Raw genomic sequence first — 16,975 nt, forward strand, 5'->3', positions numbered from 1 at the left:
ATATACGAAATTGAATATCCAAACTTAGAAAAAGAGAGATATTTGAGATATTTTTTTTCTAGGTATTTTTAGATATTTTCGAATATTTGATAAAAATTATTGAAAAATTTATTAAAAAAATAGGCTTTTCGGATATATCCAAAATTTTCAAATATCACTATCCAAATATTTAGACATTCAACTTTTTCAAAAAATCGAATTGCATATTCGATCTTTAGATAACAAGTTTAGATACGAGATAGTTTTGAAGACTCGGCTCTGGAAACAGAGGTCATGAGTTCGATTCTCATGCCCAGTAAGACTGGAGATCTTTTTCTACCTTTGATAAGGGTAAGACTTGTCTACATATTAACTTCATCCATATACCGTTAAAAACCATATTAGGACCCCAAACCTATAAAAAACGGCATTGAGAGTATACTTTCGAAGACCCGGCTTTGTAACTCTTATTAATCCCAATAAACAATTCTTTTACCCTCGGCTATTTTTATTACTTAAAATAATTTTATTTTAACTTATAAAAAAGCAAGACACCAAATTTGAACCCGGATCAAATCAAATACAAAAAAAAATCCCCAAAATTGACATTAAACTACCGTACGAACCCTAAAATAGCTGTGCCGCAAAATCCTCAAAATCAACATCCATCATCTTCACCGATCTTTTCAAAATCTAACATATAGATACACATATACATACAGAATATGGATGATACTTGCGCTGTGTGTGCGGATAGCTTAGAATGGGTTGCGTACGGAATCTGCGGACATAAAGATGTCTGTTCTACATGTGTTGCTCGTCTTCGCTTCATCTGTAGCGATAACTGCTGCTGTATTTGTAAAACTGAGTCTAAAGTGATTTTTGTCACCAAGGTTGTTAATTTCTTATATCTATATCTATATATATATTTTTATATGTGTGTATATATAGATCAAAAAGTTTAAATTAAGAAAAAGGAAAATATATCATATTCACATATATTATATATATCAAATATGTGTAGAAAAAAGGAATAATATATATAGATCATGATTATGCTGTTTTTGCTCTTTGCATTTGTTCAAGATACATTGTGTGATATTATGCATCTATAAGTTCCACAAATTTTTGTTTATATTTTTAGTTAGTTTTATGAATAAATAAAAGTATTAGATGTTTAGACGTTTAGTGTTGCATTGTGCGTCGGATAGAGCAAAGTAGTAAGCTTTGTTGGATATTGTAATGCTTGTACGTATTTGAGCGCATCTTTGAGAATTATATGTGGGAATTTGATGTATTTTTAGTGTTCTTAAACTTTAAATTTTACATCCGATGCATACATGTGTGTGTTTGATGGTTTATGAATTTACGTTAAGTGTGTTAATTTTGTAGGCGTTAGGCGATTACACTAAGAATATAAATGATTTCTCGGTGTTCTCATCTGAACCTAAGGAAGGTCGATCTGGACGATATTGGTATCATGAAGATACGCAGGCATTTTTTGATGATTTGGATCAATATAAAATGATCAAGGCCATGTGTAGGCTTTCTTGTAGTGTTTGTGATAAGGCTGAGGTGGGCAATGCTGGCAATGGATCAAAAAGAAAAGCTCGGTTTCATAATATTGGTCAACTTAAAGGACATCTGTTCCACCAGCATAATTTGTGCATGTGCAGCTTGTGCTTGGAAGGAAGAAAGGTTGCTTTTTTGTCCTCCCTATCTTGTTCAACTTGTTTTATGTTTTATATCAAATATATATTTGCATGCTCTTATAATTCTTATGAACCTGTAGTATGATGTTCTTCTCCCCTTGTGGTCTCTATGAGCCGAGTCTTCTAAAAGAGAGACCTGCTAATCTTAGTGATTCCCATTATGCGATTAATAGAAGTGTAAATTTCACAAATTAGTGGTGTCCTTAATGGGGATTATTCAGCCACTGGATGATGCTAGATTGATGAAACTTAATTTCTAGTTAAATTTGCAAATTTGGAGATACATGGTACGATAAGAAACACATAGTGTCTATAGAACATACTCAGATGGGGCCTTTTAGTGCTTAAAATGTTGGTGTTTGCATCTTGGGTAAGATATGGACATTTTAGCTTCAAGGTCAACTTCAGTTTAACTTCTTGAAATGGAACTCCTGTATGGATCCTATCTTCAATATCAATACGCTGGTATCAGGCAGAACTGTAGAAGCACTTGTATCCATAGGGTATATGTGTAATATGTCTGGGTGACTGGATAGTAATCATGGTTGATATAGTTTGACAAGTCTGGCGGTCCATTTTTGCTATATTAGTTGTTGACTCGTTGGCATCAAATGCATACAATATTTCTTGTTCTTTTTTCTGAAAAAGAAGTTGGACAAACATAATTTTTACTCTTTTTATTTTAAAAAAGAGTATCTTAGTGCACATTTTCACTCGTTGCAGTCAACCATGTTTGCATCTTCTTAGGCTCATAGCTAATAAGTTATTCATGTGGCAAGACCTCTATCTTTTCAAACACTAGATCCTTCACTTATTTCTGAAACAATATTATGACGAAGATGAAATAAGTTCCACGGTAACATCTCTTTGTTAATTTTCCAAGATTCACATCTTTTCTGTTTTCTGGTGTAGACATTTGCAGGCCTTAAATCCCATGTTTCATATTCACATTTTTGGAACGTTTATCCATTCTTGTCTACATCATCTGGAAGTAGTAAATGCATATTGGATATGCAGTTCGGGTTGAAGTTAGACAATCATATACAAAAGCTTTGCTGAAAAAATGTATAATACTGACGAATATTTAGCCAAACAAAAATGGGAGCATATATTGTAGAGTATTAGCATTTTTTTAATGGATGTAATTTATTAGATCAGAAACCTATGAGTTTATGGAAAATGACTATAACCAGCTTATCAAGAAAAGATTTCATCGCTAGCACCTGAAAGTTACGTGTGAAGGAATGATTTGTTGGTTTAGTTGAAAGGCAACTTTTGATCTTTCTTATAAAGCTGGTCAAGATTCATATATCTTCATGCGACTTTCAGTTTTTTTTTGACTTTCTTTAATACTCTATTTGTTGAAGTTATAACTTTACCTTCTTTACCAGAGTTTCTGAGATTATTGTATTGTCTGAACTCATTTTCTACATCTAAAACACATCAGGTATTTATTTGCGAACAAAAGCTTTATTCAAAAGCACAGTTGAGGCAGCATATAAATACAGGTGACTCGGAAGTCGATGGAACCGAAAGTGAAAGAGGTGGCTTCCAGGGACATCCTCTATGTGAATTCTGCAGAACACCATTTTATGGAGATAACGAGCTTTACACACATATGAATACTGAACATTTCAATTGTCATATATGCAGAAGGTAAAATGGCCTTACATTTTTTCCGCCATCATCCGTCTTTATAATACATGGCTTCTGAACCGTTCATTTTTTCGACCCTGCAGACAAAACCCTGGTAAATATGAGTATTACAAGAATTATGATGACTTGGAGGCAAGTTGGGTTTTTTAGATTAAAATGTTTCTGTATATGAACCGTTATAGAATTCAATTAATTAATATCATTTTCATGGCTGATTACTTTCTTCTCCTCGTGGTAGAAGTAAAAGAACGTGCAATTATCATTTCTCCATGTTTTGATAAATCATGCTAGCATTTTGCAGAATCATTTCCGCGGAGAGCATTTTTTGTGTGAGGATGAGGCTTGCCTTTCCAAGAAGTTCATTGTTTTTACGTCTGAAGCTGAAATGAAGGTAACTAAGCTAAATATTTCCACTTACCCATGACAAATAGACAAATAAATAACAAAACAATTGCAGGCTTTAATTTCTAACTTTATTTATATATTTTGTTCTTTTAAATCTAGAGGCACAATGCTCAAGAGCATGGGGGTCATATGTCACGATCGCAGCGTAATGCTGCTCTACAGGTTTGACTTGTATTTTGTACCTATGCTTGTATAACTTGGTTGGTTAACATTAAAAGTAGTTTGGCTCAAGTATATTGATTCCTACTTATGGGTAAAATGTGATGTGTTGGGTTGATCCACACTTGCCCTCTTGTTTCTTATATAAATATTTTATGTGTTATCTATGATTATAAGAAACAATTATTAGAGTAATGAATGGCTAGGATGGTGTAAGCATTGAAAATGACTTAACACGAAATTTAACCGTTTTGACCAATTTGACATGTACTTTTCGCTATTCTTTTGTTTTACCTAGTTGACCTGTTTAGGAGATATGTCACACCTTTTTGACGAAATTTAGCTTTTTTGAGTGAAATAAATTGACGCTTTAACACTTATTGATTGATTGAGAATTGCTGGTCTGTATTTACGTTGTGACCAATTCTTATAATTTCAGCATTCTTTGTATTTTTAATTTCCTTCTTTTTTGGTTCTTAGATACCGACCAGCTTCACATATCGGCGAAGCAATGAACAAGATAATAGACGTGGAAGAAGAAATACATTTCAACGTGATTTCTCTGAAGCTGAACTATCTGAAGCTATCGAAGCTAGCTTTCAGACAGCTGATGCAAATGCTAGATATCCAGAAGCATCATCTTCTATTGTTTCTGATCATGCTGATGCAAATGGTTTTGATCCATTAATCCAATCTCTTGAAGCACTTGACACAGATGCTGAAACACCTTCAAGGTATCTTAATGCTGTGTCACATGGACCTAGGAACACACCACTTGAGGAATCTGCCTTTCCACCACTTTCTACTGTCGCCAGTGCTAGTGCTCAAAGGCCTGATGGGTTGCCAAGGAACACCATGGCAGACAATTTACGTAGACAAAACAAAAAAAAGATCAATGTCCTGAACACTGGTCATGCTTGGCCAGCTGCAGCCCGTGCAAGTAATAATCAATCTTCATCAAGTTCAGTTTCTAGACCTGCGAACACCGGGTCCAGTTCAGTTTCCAGACCTGCAAACACCGGATCATTGGTCATACCTGGTCAAAGAAAGTCTACAGTTAACCCGATTCAAGTCCTAGCCCCGCCGGCTGTCGCGTCTTCAAGTTCTAGCACATGGAAGAGCACAAGCAAAATCAGCCATTCAACGTCGGCTCCTAATCTGGTTGATACAGGTTCAGGATCTGATTTTCCTCCAGTTTCGGCATCTGATTTTCCTCCAGTTTCAGCATTGCAGATGCGAACTGCGCCGGTAAATGCACCGAGTACAAAAAGTGTGCAAGAAGTATATGCTGCAAACAAATCCATGGTGGAAAAAATTCGCGAGGGTTTGAATCATGATCAGGATAAGTATGCTGATTTTAAACAAGTGTCTGCAGAATATCGGCAAGGTGTTATCAATGCAGAGACTTATCTGGTATATGTGGATCAGTTTGGATTGTCTGATCTAGTTCCTGATTTGGCTCGGCTTTTACCCGATCCCGGTAAAGAGAAAGAGCTTATGGCAGTCTACAATGCCAATCAAGCCGTGAGTGGCCTGAATCGAAATGTGAATGGCCCAAAAGGTAATGGTCGGAACAATAAAGGGAAATCTGTTTCTGCCGGCGAGAACAGTTCGACAAACAAGTTGACAAATAGCATCTTAAGCACGGTTCGAGAACTACAATCAAACTACAGGCTGGACGAGGAGGTGGAGACGCTTTCAAAAGATGGATATCGGGTCGCTAACAAAGGGAAATCGAAAGCAGAGGTTGACGATCGAGCTTCACCTGGTGTTCAACTTGTTTTAAAGCCACCCAAGAATGAAGGTGGCAGTGGTGGGGGTGGTGATGCAGGAGAAGGGAAAAGTAAGCAGAAACAGAAGAAAATGTCAAAGTTTCTAAGGAAGCGTCTTGGTAATGGTTCCATGGCTTCAATCCTTGATTCTACAAGTTCTAATGGTGTTGTTGATTCCACAGAGGCAGATGGGGCACCAAATGGAAAGCAAGACCTGGACCCTAATGGATTACCAGTGCGAGGTGTGTGGCGCAATGGTGGAGGCCACAAGCTAATTGTAAAAGATCAGAAAAGACCCTAGTGATGAGTAAGCGGGTTCTTTTCCATATTTTAAGTGCCATGGAAGCAATGTGTCTGGATGTTTTCTTTTTTGATGGGATATAAGATATGTATGTTGTTAACATGGCAGCAGACAACTGTTGATAGACAAAACTTGGTTTTCAATCTCACTTTGAATTTGAAGTTGGTTTTGTTTGTAACGAAATATTGCCCAAGATGGCTTATGAAGATTTTGGTGTTCGGTAGATTGGTCGTTGCAATAAATTATTTATCATGTGTTATTTGTTATCATATCCACATATTTGAAACTAGAAATGCATTATCTACATATTTGTTATTGTGTTTGCCTCTGTCAAACCGACCAATGTTTAGTTTTTTTGCATAGGATGGTGAAATTTTTGCAGGCGGATTTATATCTTTTCCAACGTTTTTTCTACGTGTAAAAGGTATGTCATACATTCATACTTTTAGTTCATCTGACAGGTTGCAGAGTCAATATCATAATATTGTAACTGATGTGTTCAAGAACTTCAACTGTGTGGAGTTTGTCATAGATGAAAAAAAAAGAAGATGAAGACGAGCTTCAACTGATGTCTCTAGGGATGTATAATTTTCACCACACTACAATTTCAAGGATCCTTGGCACGTGCCTTCGAAAAAGGTCATGGGTGTTTCTGGAAGAAGCCACTGCTTGAATATTATAGAAACAATATAAACACATAATCCGTGGCACCGTATACAGAAACACAGTATTTGTAATAACAGTTGATTATTTCACTTTACATCAATAAAAAGTGCAGATTAACAGCAGATGCACGAAAAAACAATACAAATTAGAGTTAATTCATGATGCCACCAAAGGTTTTCTCACTGCTGTAGCACATGTATAAGAAACCATCATCATCCTTAAATGATTCATAAACGCTGTCTATCAAGCTAGCTGCAAAATAACCGTTGTTCAATCAGTTAGTCATTGCGTTTCAAATCCAACTACTAATATATAGCGCCTAACAATATATAATATTTATAATTATCCAAAATCATACATGTTTGAGGTAATGTATTCTGCACAAATATGAATAGAGCTTTTCCAGGAGCCAGATGAAGCCTCCCACTAAGTATGTGAATAAATTGCCCGATTGACATATCTCGGGGCACCAAATATCTGGTGAACAAAAAAGAAATACGATAAATTCAACAGTGACCAAGAAAGCGTTTATCCATCTATGTATCACATTCAATAGGATGTTAGGCATTGTGTTTTAAAGCTATGTGGTATTCTTAAAATCCTTAATTCAACGATTAGATAATCAACTTCAAAACGCAATGGCCAACAATTCCTTAATTTTATCCGTTCTATATTTACGACAATAATCTAGCGCGGAATCCTATTTTACATCATGTTAATGCTTAAGCAATTTATATATACATACATTCAAGTAGAAACTAACTAACATACTTTTTCTTATCCATCTCAGGTAAGTCAGTTTTTGTATATCTTTCCACTACCACCTGCAGAAACAGTAAATTTTAGAAAGTTAAAAATAATTTACTATCAATTTATTAATAATTCAAAATATTACTTTTTTTTTTTAGCTAAAAACGAAATCTATCAAGTATATATGTATGTAATTTAAAGAATATAATCGATAATAAAAAGAATAATGAATTAATTACAGGTAGACGATCGGGATATCTGGCAATTATATCTTGTGATTCTTGGCATCTTTGTTCTGCGATTTTACAAATTAATTTTAATCAGAAATTTTGATGACAAAAATTAATATGTAAAAAGGAATATTAATAACAATAAACTAACAAACCGAATGAAAAAGTGCTCTTGAAAGAAGTTGATTTTCCCATCTGAATTTTTTATTTTGGTTTTAGTTTCTGTTTTAGATTTATAGACTTTTTTATTGTTGTTTTTTGGTATCAATCGAATCAAAGTGAAGGCTTGAATTTTGGATAAAGACGACACGCTAACCTCTTTCTTTTTTCTATTCTTTTTCAATATTTATAGAAACAAAGAATTATAAAACAATTAATTGGGCTGGGCTAATAACAATAAGGCCCAAAATCAGAAATATTGTTTTTGACTTTTTGTAGTCGTAACTCGTAAGTTTGTAAATTGTAAATCTATAAATCGTAAATTTATGGATTAGTGTTACGTTTTCTAGGTATGTATAAACTTATCGATTAATGTTTTTATGTTTTCACATTGTAGTAGCTACCCTCAGTATGAGTAGTTAGATTTTACAATTTTGCGAGTGAACAGTAAAAAGTTCGGAAATGACCTTAATATGTTTTTGATTAATCACATATATTTGAGTTAAAAAGATTTACTTTTTTAACTTATCGATTAATGTTTTTATGTTTTCGCATTGTAGTAGCTACCCTCACTGTACATGACATGAATGAGTAGTTAGATTTTACAATTTTACGAGTCAACAGTAAAAAGTTCGGAAATGACCTTAATATGTTTTTGATTAAATCACATATATTTGAGTTAAAAAGATTTACTTATATTTTTTTTTTCTGCAACTCGAATATAAAAAACCTCATTTATACTTTTTTTTTATGATTCATTAAGCAAGCCTTTTCTACTAACTTTTGAAATTACAAAATTAATTCACTAGATTATAGTCACAAAATGCACATTTTTTTTCACAAGAACAAGACTTCACTTCTCAATCAAGACCAAAATCACATTATCACAAAACCAATATTGTACTAGCTATCCTCACTCATGACAATGAATGGATTTTCAAACTTTACAATTTGGGGGATGGCCATCAAAAGATTTGGAAACGGTCTTAGTATATCCGTTGCCTTTTTTTTTTTTGAACAATCATATATCCGTTGCTTTGATAGAGTGTCTTCCAAATTGAAGAGTACACTTTGACGATTCTCACTCTCATAAGGGATCGAAACTTGATCAAGAGTCAACTCGTGTCTTTCGCAAATATGTGCATATTAAATTACATGTAATTAAGTTCATTTGAAAGAGAAAAATAAAACTTGAAATATTATACACATATAAATGAAAGTGTTTACATTTACTTTTTACTCGTGAACATATCAAATATTGTTTTTTTACATGTTTTCAACAATATATATTTTTTCTCGGATAAACTTTTATTACGTTTTTCATATGTGAATTAACTTTAAAAAAACCATGTGACAATAAAGTGAAACTTCGTTTTGATTGTTTTAATGTTTGATGGCATCTTCAGAGTTTTTGCATATCTTGATGTCTCGCCGTATATTGAATTTTGCAAAGCTAAATCAGTGCGTGACTCTACATCCATTTCCAAACTTGTGTTTTCTAATGGGAGGGTGATATACTCACTAAAAATATTTAGCCACAAACAACAATTATACATGTTTTTTTTAGCCACAAACAACAATTGTACACGTTTTAATAAGTAGTATACAACATATAAAACATGTAGTATTGTGAATACAAAATGTGTTGTTGGAATATTACTTACTTTTTATTTATTAATGTAGAGGTCATAAGTTTTATTTTTGACATAAATTTTTTAGTGGTCATGGAAATTCATCCGTTATAACTTTAAGCTTACAAAACGAGTTGTTTTAAAATTAGTTTGCCCTGAAAGTGAATGGGATCAACCAAGCTCATAAGAGGAAAAATCTTAACAAAACCTACACTAACTCACTAAGGCCAGTGAAGAAATGAAATAGACCATTGGTAAATGGTAATAGGCTCCAACAGAACATAAACCTAATTACTTTCTATTTGTGCAGTCCCTACTTAAAAACATTTCGAGTAATTTTAGACATCATATGCAAATGACATATCTCAACATTAAAGGTGTGTTTGTTTTGCAATGCAATGTCTAAAGTAAAAGGGTTTTACTAATTTTAGACTGTCCCATTTGCAAGAAGTGGTTTTGTTTTGAAAAAACAAAAGTTGCAGCCTAACTAATATATAATAAGAGACATTTCTGTTATATCTTTGCATCAAATTCTCTTTTTAAAGATTGCTTGTTTGTTAATCGGATTACATACTGCAATTAGCATCCGATGTGTGTTATGTAATGATAACATCAAAGTCGCTCACTGTCCATTCTGCTTCTTCGTCTTTGTCGCTTACAAATATCTCGGTTCCTACATCAAGTGATGTCCATACCCTTTTAGCAGCTTTAGTTCCTGGATCCTACATTAGTTCATCATATACCAAGTTCTTATGAATTATATTATTGTAGCGATTCGTAGGTGGCAATTTCAGCCCATTTATTTGTAGATGGGCTGATCTGTGTTATTTTATCTAATAAGCCAAACAAAGAACATAGCTAAAACTGAATTGTGTCATACGGGTCAACGGTCTCCTAAAGTGTATTCATTTTTCTAATATTTGATGCATTAACTATTTTGGGTCATGTTGACACGACCCTTTCTGACCCATTAATTTATGAATGCCCGATAAAGGTTATATAGTTTATCGATAGTCCAACGCATACTTTACTGAAAAACTATCACTTTTGTAAATATATTTATAAACCAACTGTTATTGGCCCAACTCAACTCAACCTGATTACCCAACCCACCCAATTTACCAGCTCAGAGTTCATTATAAATGTAACTTACTAGTAAAATTTACCTGATAAAAGTAAAGTCTACTAGCGAGGCTACCAACATCAAGCTCCCATGTCCTGGCATCCCCGACCCACCCATCTCCTTGTTTTGTGGGATACCCATACTCAGCCCATATCGGATGAGGCAGCAGCTGTACAATTTCTTGTGCCTGTGGATTGCTATACGGGTCGCAGGTGCTGTATGGTTTCTCTAAGTGTTCTGCATTCCCAGGAGCACAATAATAATGATAAGCCCCATATGGGAATCTTGCAGTGTCATTTCTAAAAATCTTTGTGTTGTTGGGAGTAATGTGGTAAGGCGGGCAGTTTCCAAGCCCGGTTGGGGCGCACCATGCTGGGGTCTCGGGATTTATGATCATTTCACTGTATCTTGTAATGTCGGTTAATACATCTCCATCACAAGGTTTTCCATTGTTTTTCCAGCAACTCCCCATGTCGATCAAATAGAACTGACTCTTTGGTCCACCACCTTTCTTCACATCTAGACTCAGTTTCATTTTGAAATTTGGGGACTCTGGGAGCTGTTTAGAGAGATGCAACATACGTTACGGTTTAGTCCAGGGGAATTTGTTACAAAAAAGTGAAAGACCAAGTTTGACCGAGTTGACTGAGGTTTGGCTGCATTTTGACCAAACAAACTCAAAGTTGGACCTTCATTCTAACTCACTATTCATTTATAAGTCCACTAACTACTCAATGTTATTTGTATCTTTGTATTTTGAACTCGTGGTATCTGAATTTTGGCCAACTAATCTATCAGTTTCAAGTTCACTGTCACTCAAAATAGAACCCATTCAGAAAAAGACTGACATGGTCATTGACCCATTGGTTTCTTTTTAAAATAAACACAAAACCAACACAAAAATGTTTTGGGAAAAAAGGGAAATAAGATAAAACTAAATGAGGTAGAAACATTCTACCTGTCTACCCATGAGACTCAGGGCACACTGATCCTGGCCCATTGCATGTTATGCTTAATAATACATGTACTACTAAAGTCAGTAACATGTCAATCTTTTCAATTGTTTGGTGACCCAACAAGCACTACTCATATTCTTTTTTCATGGTTAAGGCAAATACATCGATATTCTCTTCAATAACACTTTATGAACCAAAATGACAGAATCCATGGGTGATCTTGAGGATTAATGGGTCCAAGGCGAGACGGAAAAAAGAGACACTAGGCAAAGGACTTACGAGAAAAATAATGTGAAAAGTGTGCACCGCTAATGTCCTAACCATCCAAGTATCCAACCAGAATGCGTATAGTTGATTATTAAATATAGAGATACTATATAAAATATAAAATTCTTAATATAGAAAATTAATATAAACAGAAAGAAAGTAGTGAACATACTGTTTTAAGCATGCCTCTTGTGTCATAGTGATATCCACCAGAAAAGCCTTTGGTTGCATCAGCTCTAAGGTATAACATCAGCCATGGGTAAGACTTTGATGTCTTAAGTTTATGGTTAAACTCCCAACTACCAACTCCAACTCTTTTCTTCCAAGTTACTTCAAAATATGAAACATTGCCACCACCACCGGTCCCCGGGCCTAAATCATACGTGCCATTGAAACCGCCTTGCATAACAGGAACAGAATCTGACCCATATCCAATGACCGTTTTATTAGGCCCAGACCAAGTGATGGATGTTGGCTGATGGGCTAAAATGGGTTGGTTCATACACCCATTTCCAAAACAAGGGAATCGGCCCGGGGGGAATGGTGGCACCTTTTTACCATCCTGTGGACATAGTCCTGAAGTGGTGTCATAGTTTCCATTTTTTAACATGACCATCCAAAACTGCCATGGGTTTGTGTTATTTTCAGCCACTTGGCATAGGTTGCCAAGATAAACCTCTTTCGCGGCTGCATAAAGGTCTGGGTCATCAAGTGCTTTTGGACTTAATCCAGAAAACGAGTCACCTATACCTAGCCGGTTATCGTCTTCACTCACTTTGTGATCTAAGCGATATCCATCTTTACCTATCAAGACACACAACTACATTCAGAATCAAGAGAGCTATTGTCATTGCTTATTCAGTCTACAAAATGTTTGTTAGATAAGCATTTCTCAACAGCTTGTAGAATGTTTATCAAAATTGGTTATTTTTAGTATGAAAACAGAATGAAAGAATAATACTTAATAATTACCACCCGAAACGAGATCAAAACAATCGGCAGCTCTAGGACTACCCATAGAAGGTGCTTCAACACCAACTTCATTACAAAAATTCCATGCTTCAAAAGCAACTCTTAGTCCATCTCTTTTCATTCCAGGGTCACCAACAGCAGAAGTTTTAGAAGCCAATGTTGGTGCTAAATCTACATCTCCAAAATCGGCAATCGAAAGAGAAACCCCAACAACAATAGAGACTTGAATGGTAGCTAGTAACCATGATATCACTAGCACATATCTTCTTATCATATTGAATGTCATTTGCCAACCTCTAAGAATACAAATGAAAGTTGGTGAAAGTTGTTGTAGTTAAACACTTAGAAAAATATGAATGAATGTGCAGTGTATGTGTTTTTTAAGTCCATTTAAAAAGTAGTATAGTGATGCATACACTTGCCGGACATTACTTTTCCGGCAAACCACTCACTCATTCACTATGTAAATGTGTTATTTTTATTCTTGTTATCTTTTTTCTAATGTTCTGTTTATGGGATGGAGCCAAAGTTATTCGAACTAATAAGGTTACCTTTCAAAAAAAAAAAACTAAAAACTGTTGTTTTCCAACTCATTGAAATACTAAAAGGATAAATGTTGTTTTAAAGTTTACTTATTTTGTCTTTGGTTTTCACCATTTTTGTATGGTTAAAACGTGTTATATTAATGGTGTTATATTTATGGCTTTTATTATTATTGGTGCCAATGTTTATACTTATGGGTTAAATTAATTTAGGCGTGTGTGAAAATGTTGTTATAAATTGACAAATATTCATCAAGAATGCATACGAGTATTTGTTTGTAAAGTCATCCCAACTGTAACTTACTAAATAAAAGTAACACAGTCACCCTTTGATTTATTTTTTTTTATCTTATCACGACCAAAATATTAAGTTAGACAAATTTCATGTGATCGAACAATGGTATTATTGAATATTGGATGCATTAGCAGTTTTATGTGTAAAAGTGTTTGACAAAAGGCTTTGCGACCGGGTCCGGATCATCCAAAAAAGGGCAAATATCAAATATCCCCTTCCTAAACCCTCTAAATATCATATATACCCAAATTACAAGTTTTCAATGCATGATGTACAATGGTCGTAAAGCAATGTTTGGGTAAATATGATATTTCATGCTTTAGGATGGATATATATGAAATTAACTATAAAAAAAAAAGTATTACTTTTGTATTTTTAGTCAACCTATTGAACCAACCGGTTTAACCAGATCAACCGTCTTGAAAACTTGTTTTCAAATTATTGCCTTGAGCAAAATTTAGCTTAAAGGGAATATTAAAAAACTCGTCCATGTGCTCTACAAACACAGGAACAATTTTGTAAATAAATTAAAAATTACAAATTTCATCACTAGCTGTTTTTAAAACCATAAAAATAAACTCTCATGAAAATTTTATTAGAGCTCAATGACTATTTTATAGTTTTCCCTTTGCTAAGCTTCATACAAAATACCAAATATTCACTCTACAAACGTAAGGAGTTAATTAGAATGATTGTAAAGGTTGCAACCTATGAATATTAAATTACTATATTAAGCTTGGTCATGTCAATTATTCTGCTTTGATAATACATCACAAGGGAATTAATGTGTGGGTATTGAAACGTAGAAATGAAACACATTATCTGGATTGGATTGGAGTGTCATATGTTAAGGTTTGTCTTGGGGTTTGGTCCACCTAACGTTTGTATTTATGCAATAAGGTATTGTTTGGTAATGTTTATGTGTCATTTGAAAGATACAGAATAATAATCAAGTAATGCCAAGTTGCCAACGCTCTTGCTAACAAGGACTCATAACCAAAGTAATAACAAAAATATCCAATTTTTAGTTCAATTGATTATCTAATACTCGTACAGTCTTACTTGAAACAAAAACTCAAAAAAGAGAATTGGAAAATGAACTTGACTAGAGACCAAATAAAAATTAGCTTTCAATTTATGGGCTTCAAGTTAGCTTTTTATTCCTCAGCATTTCCACACTAGTATGGAACCATTTACCAACATGAATGAAATAAAATGGGAGTAGACACGGATACATATGAGTACTTTCTTTAGAATTTGGAACCCGGTGAGGCGGTTGGTTCAAATACTTCATTTTCCAATAAGTACCGGATGGACGGTATGGTATGTAACCCGGTGACCAATCAGTACCGGCTTAGTTCATGGGGTAGACCGTTCGCCCTTATAGATTTTGCACCCATAACCTTATTACGGAGAATTTATACAGGTGGAAAAAAAATTCAAAATATTGTCGTCTCAATCCCCTCTCATGAGATATGCAATATGTTTTCATTACAACTAACCCTCATGCCATATACACAAACCCAACTAATAATCATAAATCATATATACCATAAGTCTCTTTACAAATAGTCACAACCACCTATACATCTTTTTGATAATTGGTTGAAATGAATAAGAAATAAATTAAATGCTGCGACCTGCAATGAGACGACGCATTGTTATCTTGCCAGAATTGCTACTATCAAGCTTGCTGAATTGATTGCATATCTCCATTATATCCCTTTCTTCTATCTTCTGCATTTCTTTCAACTTAAACACTATATATTCACTTTTGCTGCATTCACCACAACAATTTCAAAAATCATAAACTATCTACTACTAATTCCCATTTAAAATGGATAACCCATATAAACTGAAAATTGTATGCTATAAGCTTATAGTACGCGCTTATTGCAATTTGAAAAGGCTAATAAACTTATATAAAATGACTTACGAGCTTATAAAATTGAGCTTAGTGTTTATTAGCCTATAAGCTTAAGTTATAAGCCGTTAAAATAAGGTATACCCAAAAGACCCAATAGACAAAACCAAACGCCTAATGTAAGAAAACGATAAAATCAATGAGAATTAACCTGAGGAAGCCACTGTTATTGATATCGGCATCAAGCAAGTCTTTAACAGTAATTTGCCTATGCAAAACCCAATTCGCTAATCTACGATGCCTCTTATCAATTCTAGCCTCAGTTAGATACAAAAAAGCCCGCGCCACCATAAGTGTAGAAAACAGAAGCCAAAAAGATGCAAACAATCTTCCAAGAAGTGTCCTAAAAGCCCTATCTCCATAACCAACAGTAGTAACCGATAAAACCGATAAATACAAAGAATCAACCCAACCCAAATCCTCAACATAATACAACACAAAAGTCCCAATTCCAATACTTAACAGAACCACACATAGTGCTAAACAAACCTTCAGCCTAATCCGAATTCTCCCTTTTGCAAAATCATATATATAATCTATAGGCGAAAACTTTGTCTCTATTGGATGATCAACTCTAGAACTATTCATTAACATATTTTCTTGCAAATCTAGAACATAATTCACTACCCCAGATAACATAATATCAATAAAACCGAAACCTACTAATACGAAAAAACATGAAAATAATTTAGCAGTAGGTGTTACGGGGGCAATGTCCCCGTACCCAATAGTACACATAGTAACTATACAAAAATATAATGCATCAACTATAGGATGTGTTTCTAAACCCGAAAAATGATCACGGTTAAAATAATAAATTGTTACCCCTAAAGTAAGATAAAGGACTAGTAAAACTGCAGCCTGTCTAACAAGGGATGCAGAACTTGGTTTTGGGTTAGTAGTTATGCCCGGGGGGTTTTCGGGCATAACTACTAACTGGGGTGCAGTTTTGCACCTTTGAAACTTTTTTTTTCTTGAACTTGAATGGTTTAAAGAGACGACGGCTTGTTGCCAAACCGGGTCGGATGTGCTTGGATCATTGTTGTTGGGTTTTTGGGTTGGATGGGAATAAAGTAGCAATGGGTCTGATTCCATGTTATGGATATTGGAATTGGAATTGGAATTGGAATTGGGGAGGAAGATGAGGGACAGAGTTATGAGAAGATATTGTATTATTATTATTATGTTTAATGATTGGTGGCTTTTGGTTATTATTAGTAGAGTATTTTTTTAATTACTATATGTATAACATGTTGTACCTTTCAAAAAAATATATATAACATGTTGTATTATCCATATCATGGATTTTCTAACTTGTGTATTTTAGTACCAATATTTTCTTCCATAAATTTTAAGATTACAGACCTTTTTTCCGGAAAATAAAAAAGCTACAAAGATTCTTCCAAAAAATGTATTATTCATATTTTGATATTTATTTTTAGTAACTTAACATGTGTTTTAGAGCACATTGTAACT

At 34.2% G+C, this 16,975-nt stretch overlaps 4 protein-coding genes across 4 annotated transcripts; 1 reads left to right on the forward strand and 3 right to left on the reverse strand.

The window, feature by feature from the left end:
• Window positions 1-550: 550 nt before the first annotated feature.
• On the forward strand, window positions 551-6,253 carry LOC122606555 (E3 ubiquitin-protein ligase HEL2-like). The gene is made up of 7 exons (XM_043779401.1): window positions 551-872; window positions 1,372-1,677; window positions 3,139-3,347; window positions 3,431-3,479; window positions 3,649-3,738; window positions 3,852-3,914; window positions 4,392-6,253. The coding sequence occupies exons 1-7, from the start codon at window positions 705-707 to the stop codon at window positions 5,982-5,984; spliced, it is 2,478 nt and encodes an 825-aa protein (XP_043635336.1). The 5' UTR covers window positions 551-704; the 3' UTR covers window positions 5,985-6,253.
• Window positions 6,254-6,699: 446 nt separating this feature from the next.
• LOC122606556 (autophagy-related protein 8i-like) lies at window positions 6,700-7,954 on the reverse strand. The gene is made up of 5 exons (XM_043779402.1): window positions 7,786-7,954; window positions 7,640-7,695; window positions 7,422-7,474; window positions 7,009-7,127; window positions 6,700-6,902 (listed from the first exon to the last, which is right to left on the reverse strand). The coding sequence occupies exons 1-5, from the start codon at window positions 7,823-7,825 to the stop codon at window positions 6,802-6,804; spliced, it is 369 nt and encodes a 122-aa protein (XP_043635337.1). The 5' UTR covers window positions 7,826-7,954; the 3' UTR covers window positions 6,700-6,801.
• Window positions 7,955-9,927: 1,973 nt separating this feature from the next.
• On the reverse strand, window positions 9,928-13,236 carry LOC122607694. The gene is made up of 4 exons (XM_043780718.1): window positions 12,739-13,236; window positions 11,939-12,570; window positions 10,587-11,102; window positions 9,928-10,142 (listed from the first exon to the last, which is right to left on the reverse strand). Exons 1-4 carry the CDS (start codon window positions 13,022-13,024, stop codon window positions 10,017-10,019), a joined length of 1,560 nt encoding a protein of 519 aa, XP_043636653.1. The 5' UTR covers window positions 13,025-13,236; the 3' UTR covers window positions 9,928-10,016.
• Window positions 13,237-15,089: 1,853 nt separating this feature from the next.
• LOC122607385 (two-pore potassium channel 5) lies at window positions 15,090-16,681 on the reverse strand. Its single transcript, XM_043780349.1, has 2 exons — window positions 15,651-16,681; window positions 15,090-15,352 (listed from the first exon to the last, which is right to left on the reverse strand). The coding sequence occupies exons 1-2, from the start codon at window positions 16,592-16,594 to the stop codon at window positions 15,202-15,204; spliced, it is 1,095 nt and encodes a 364-aa protein (XP_043636284.1). The 5' UTR covers window positions 16,595-16,681; the 3' UTR covers window positions 15,090-15,201.
• Window positions 16,682-16,975: the final 294 nt, after the last annotated feature.

The sequence above is a fragment of the Erigeron canadensis genome, chromosome 7, assembly GCF_010389155.1.
Source record: "Erigeron canadensis isolate Cc75 chromosome 7, C_canadensis_v1, whole genome shotgun sequence".
NCBI classification, from domain to species: domain Eukaryota; kingdom Viridiplantae; phylum Streptophyta; class Magnoliopsida; order Asterales; family Asteraceae; genus Erigeron; species Erigeron canadensis.

Bases quoted from the DNA above. Each gene is read 5' to 3' on its own strand.
- LOC122606555 (XM_043779401.1), top strand. From the start codon at position 705: ATGGATGATACTTGCGCTGTGTGTGCGGATAGCTTAGAATGGGTTGCG. The intron at 3,480-3,648 runs GCAAGTTGGGTT...AGCATTTTGCAG, and splicing joins AGAATTATGATGACTTGGAG to AATCATTTCCGCGGAGAGCA. The intron at 3,739-3,851 runs GTAACTAAGCTA...TTTTAAATCTAG, and splicing joins CGTCTGAAGCTGAAATGAAG to AGGCACAATGCTCAAGAGCA.
- LOC122606556 (XM_043779402.1), bottom strand. From the start codon at position 7,825: ATGGGAAAATCAACTTCTTTCAAGAGCACTTTTTCATTCG. The intron at 7,128-7,421 runs GTATGTTAGTTA...TTTGTTCACCAG, and splicing joins CCTGAGATGGATAAGAAAAA to ATATTTGGTGCCCCGAGATA. The intron at 6,903-7,008 runs GTATGATTTTGG...GTTATTTTGCAG, and splicing joins GAATACATTACCTCAAACAT to CTAGCTTGATAGACAGCGTT.
- LOC122607694 (XM_043780718.1), bottom strand. From the start codon at position 13,024: ATGACATTCAATATGATAAGAAGATATGTGCTAGTGATATCATGGTTA. The intron at 11,103-11,938 runs GTATGTTCACTA...CTCTCTAAACAG, and splicing joins CAAGAGGCATGCTTAAAACA to CTCCCAGAGTCCCCAAATTT. The intron at 10,143-10,586 runs GTAAATTTTACT...GAACTAATGTAG, and splicing joins GTAGACTTTACTTTTATCAG to GATCCAGGAACTAAAGCTGC.
- LOC122607385 (XM_043780349.1), bottom strand. From the start codon at position 16,594: ATGGAATCAGACCCATTGCTACTTTATTCCCATCCAACCCAAAAACCC. The intron at 15,353-15,650 runs GTTAATTCTCAT...TGGTGAATGCAG, and splicing joins AATAACAGTGGCTTCCTCAG to CAAAAGTGAATATATAGTGT.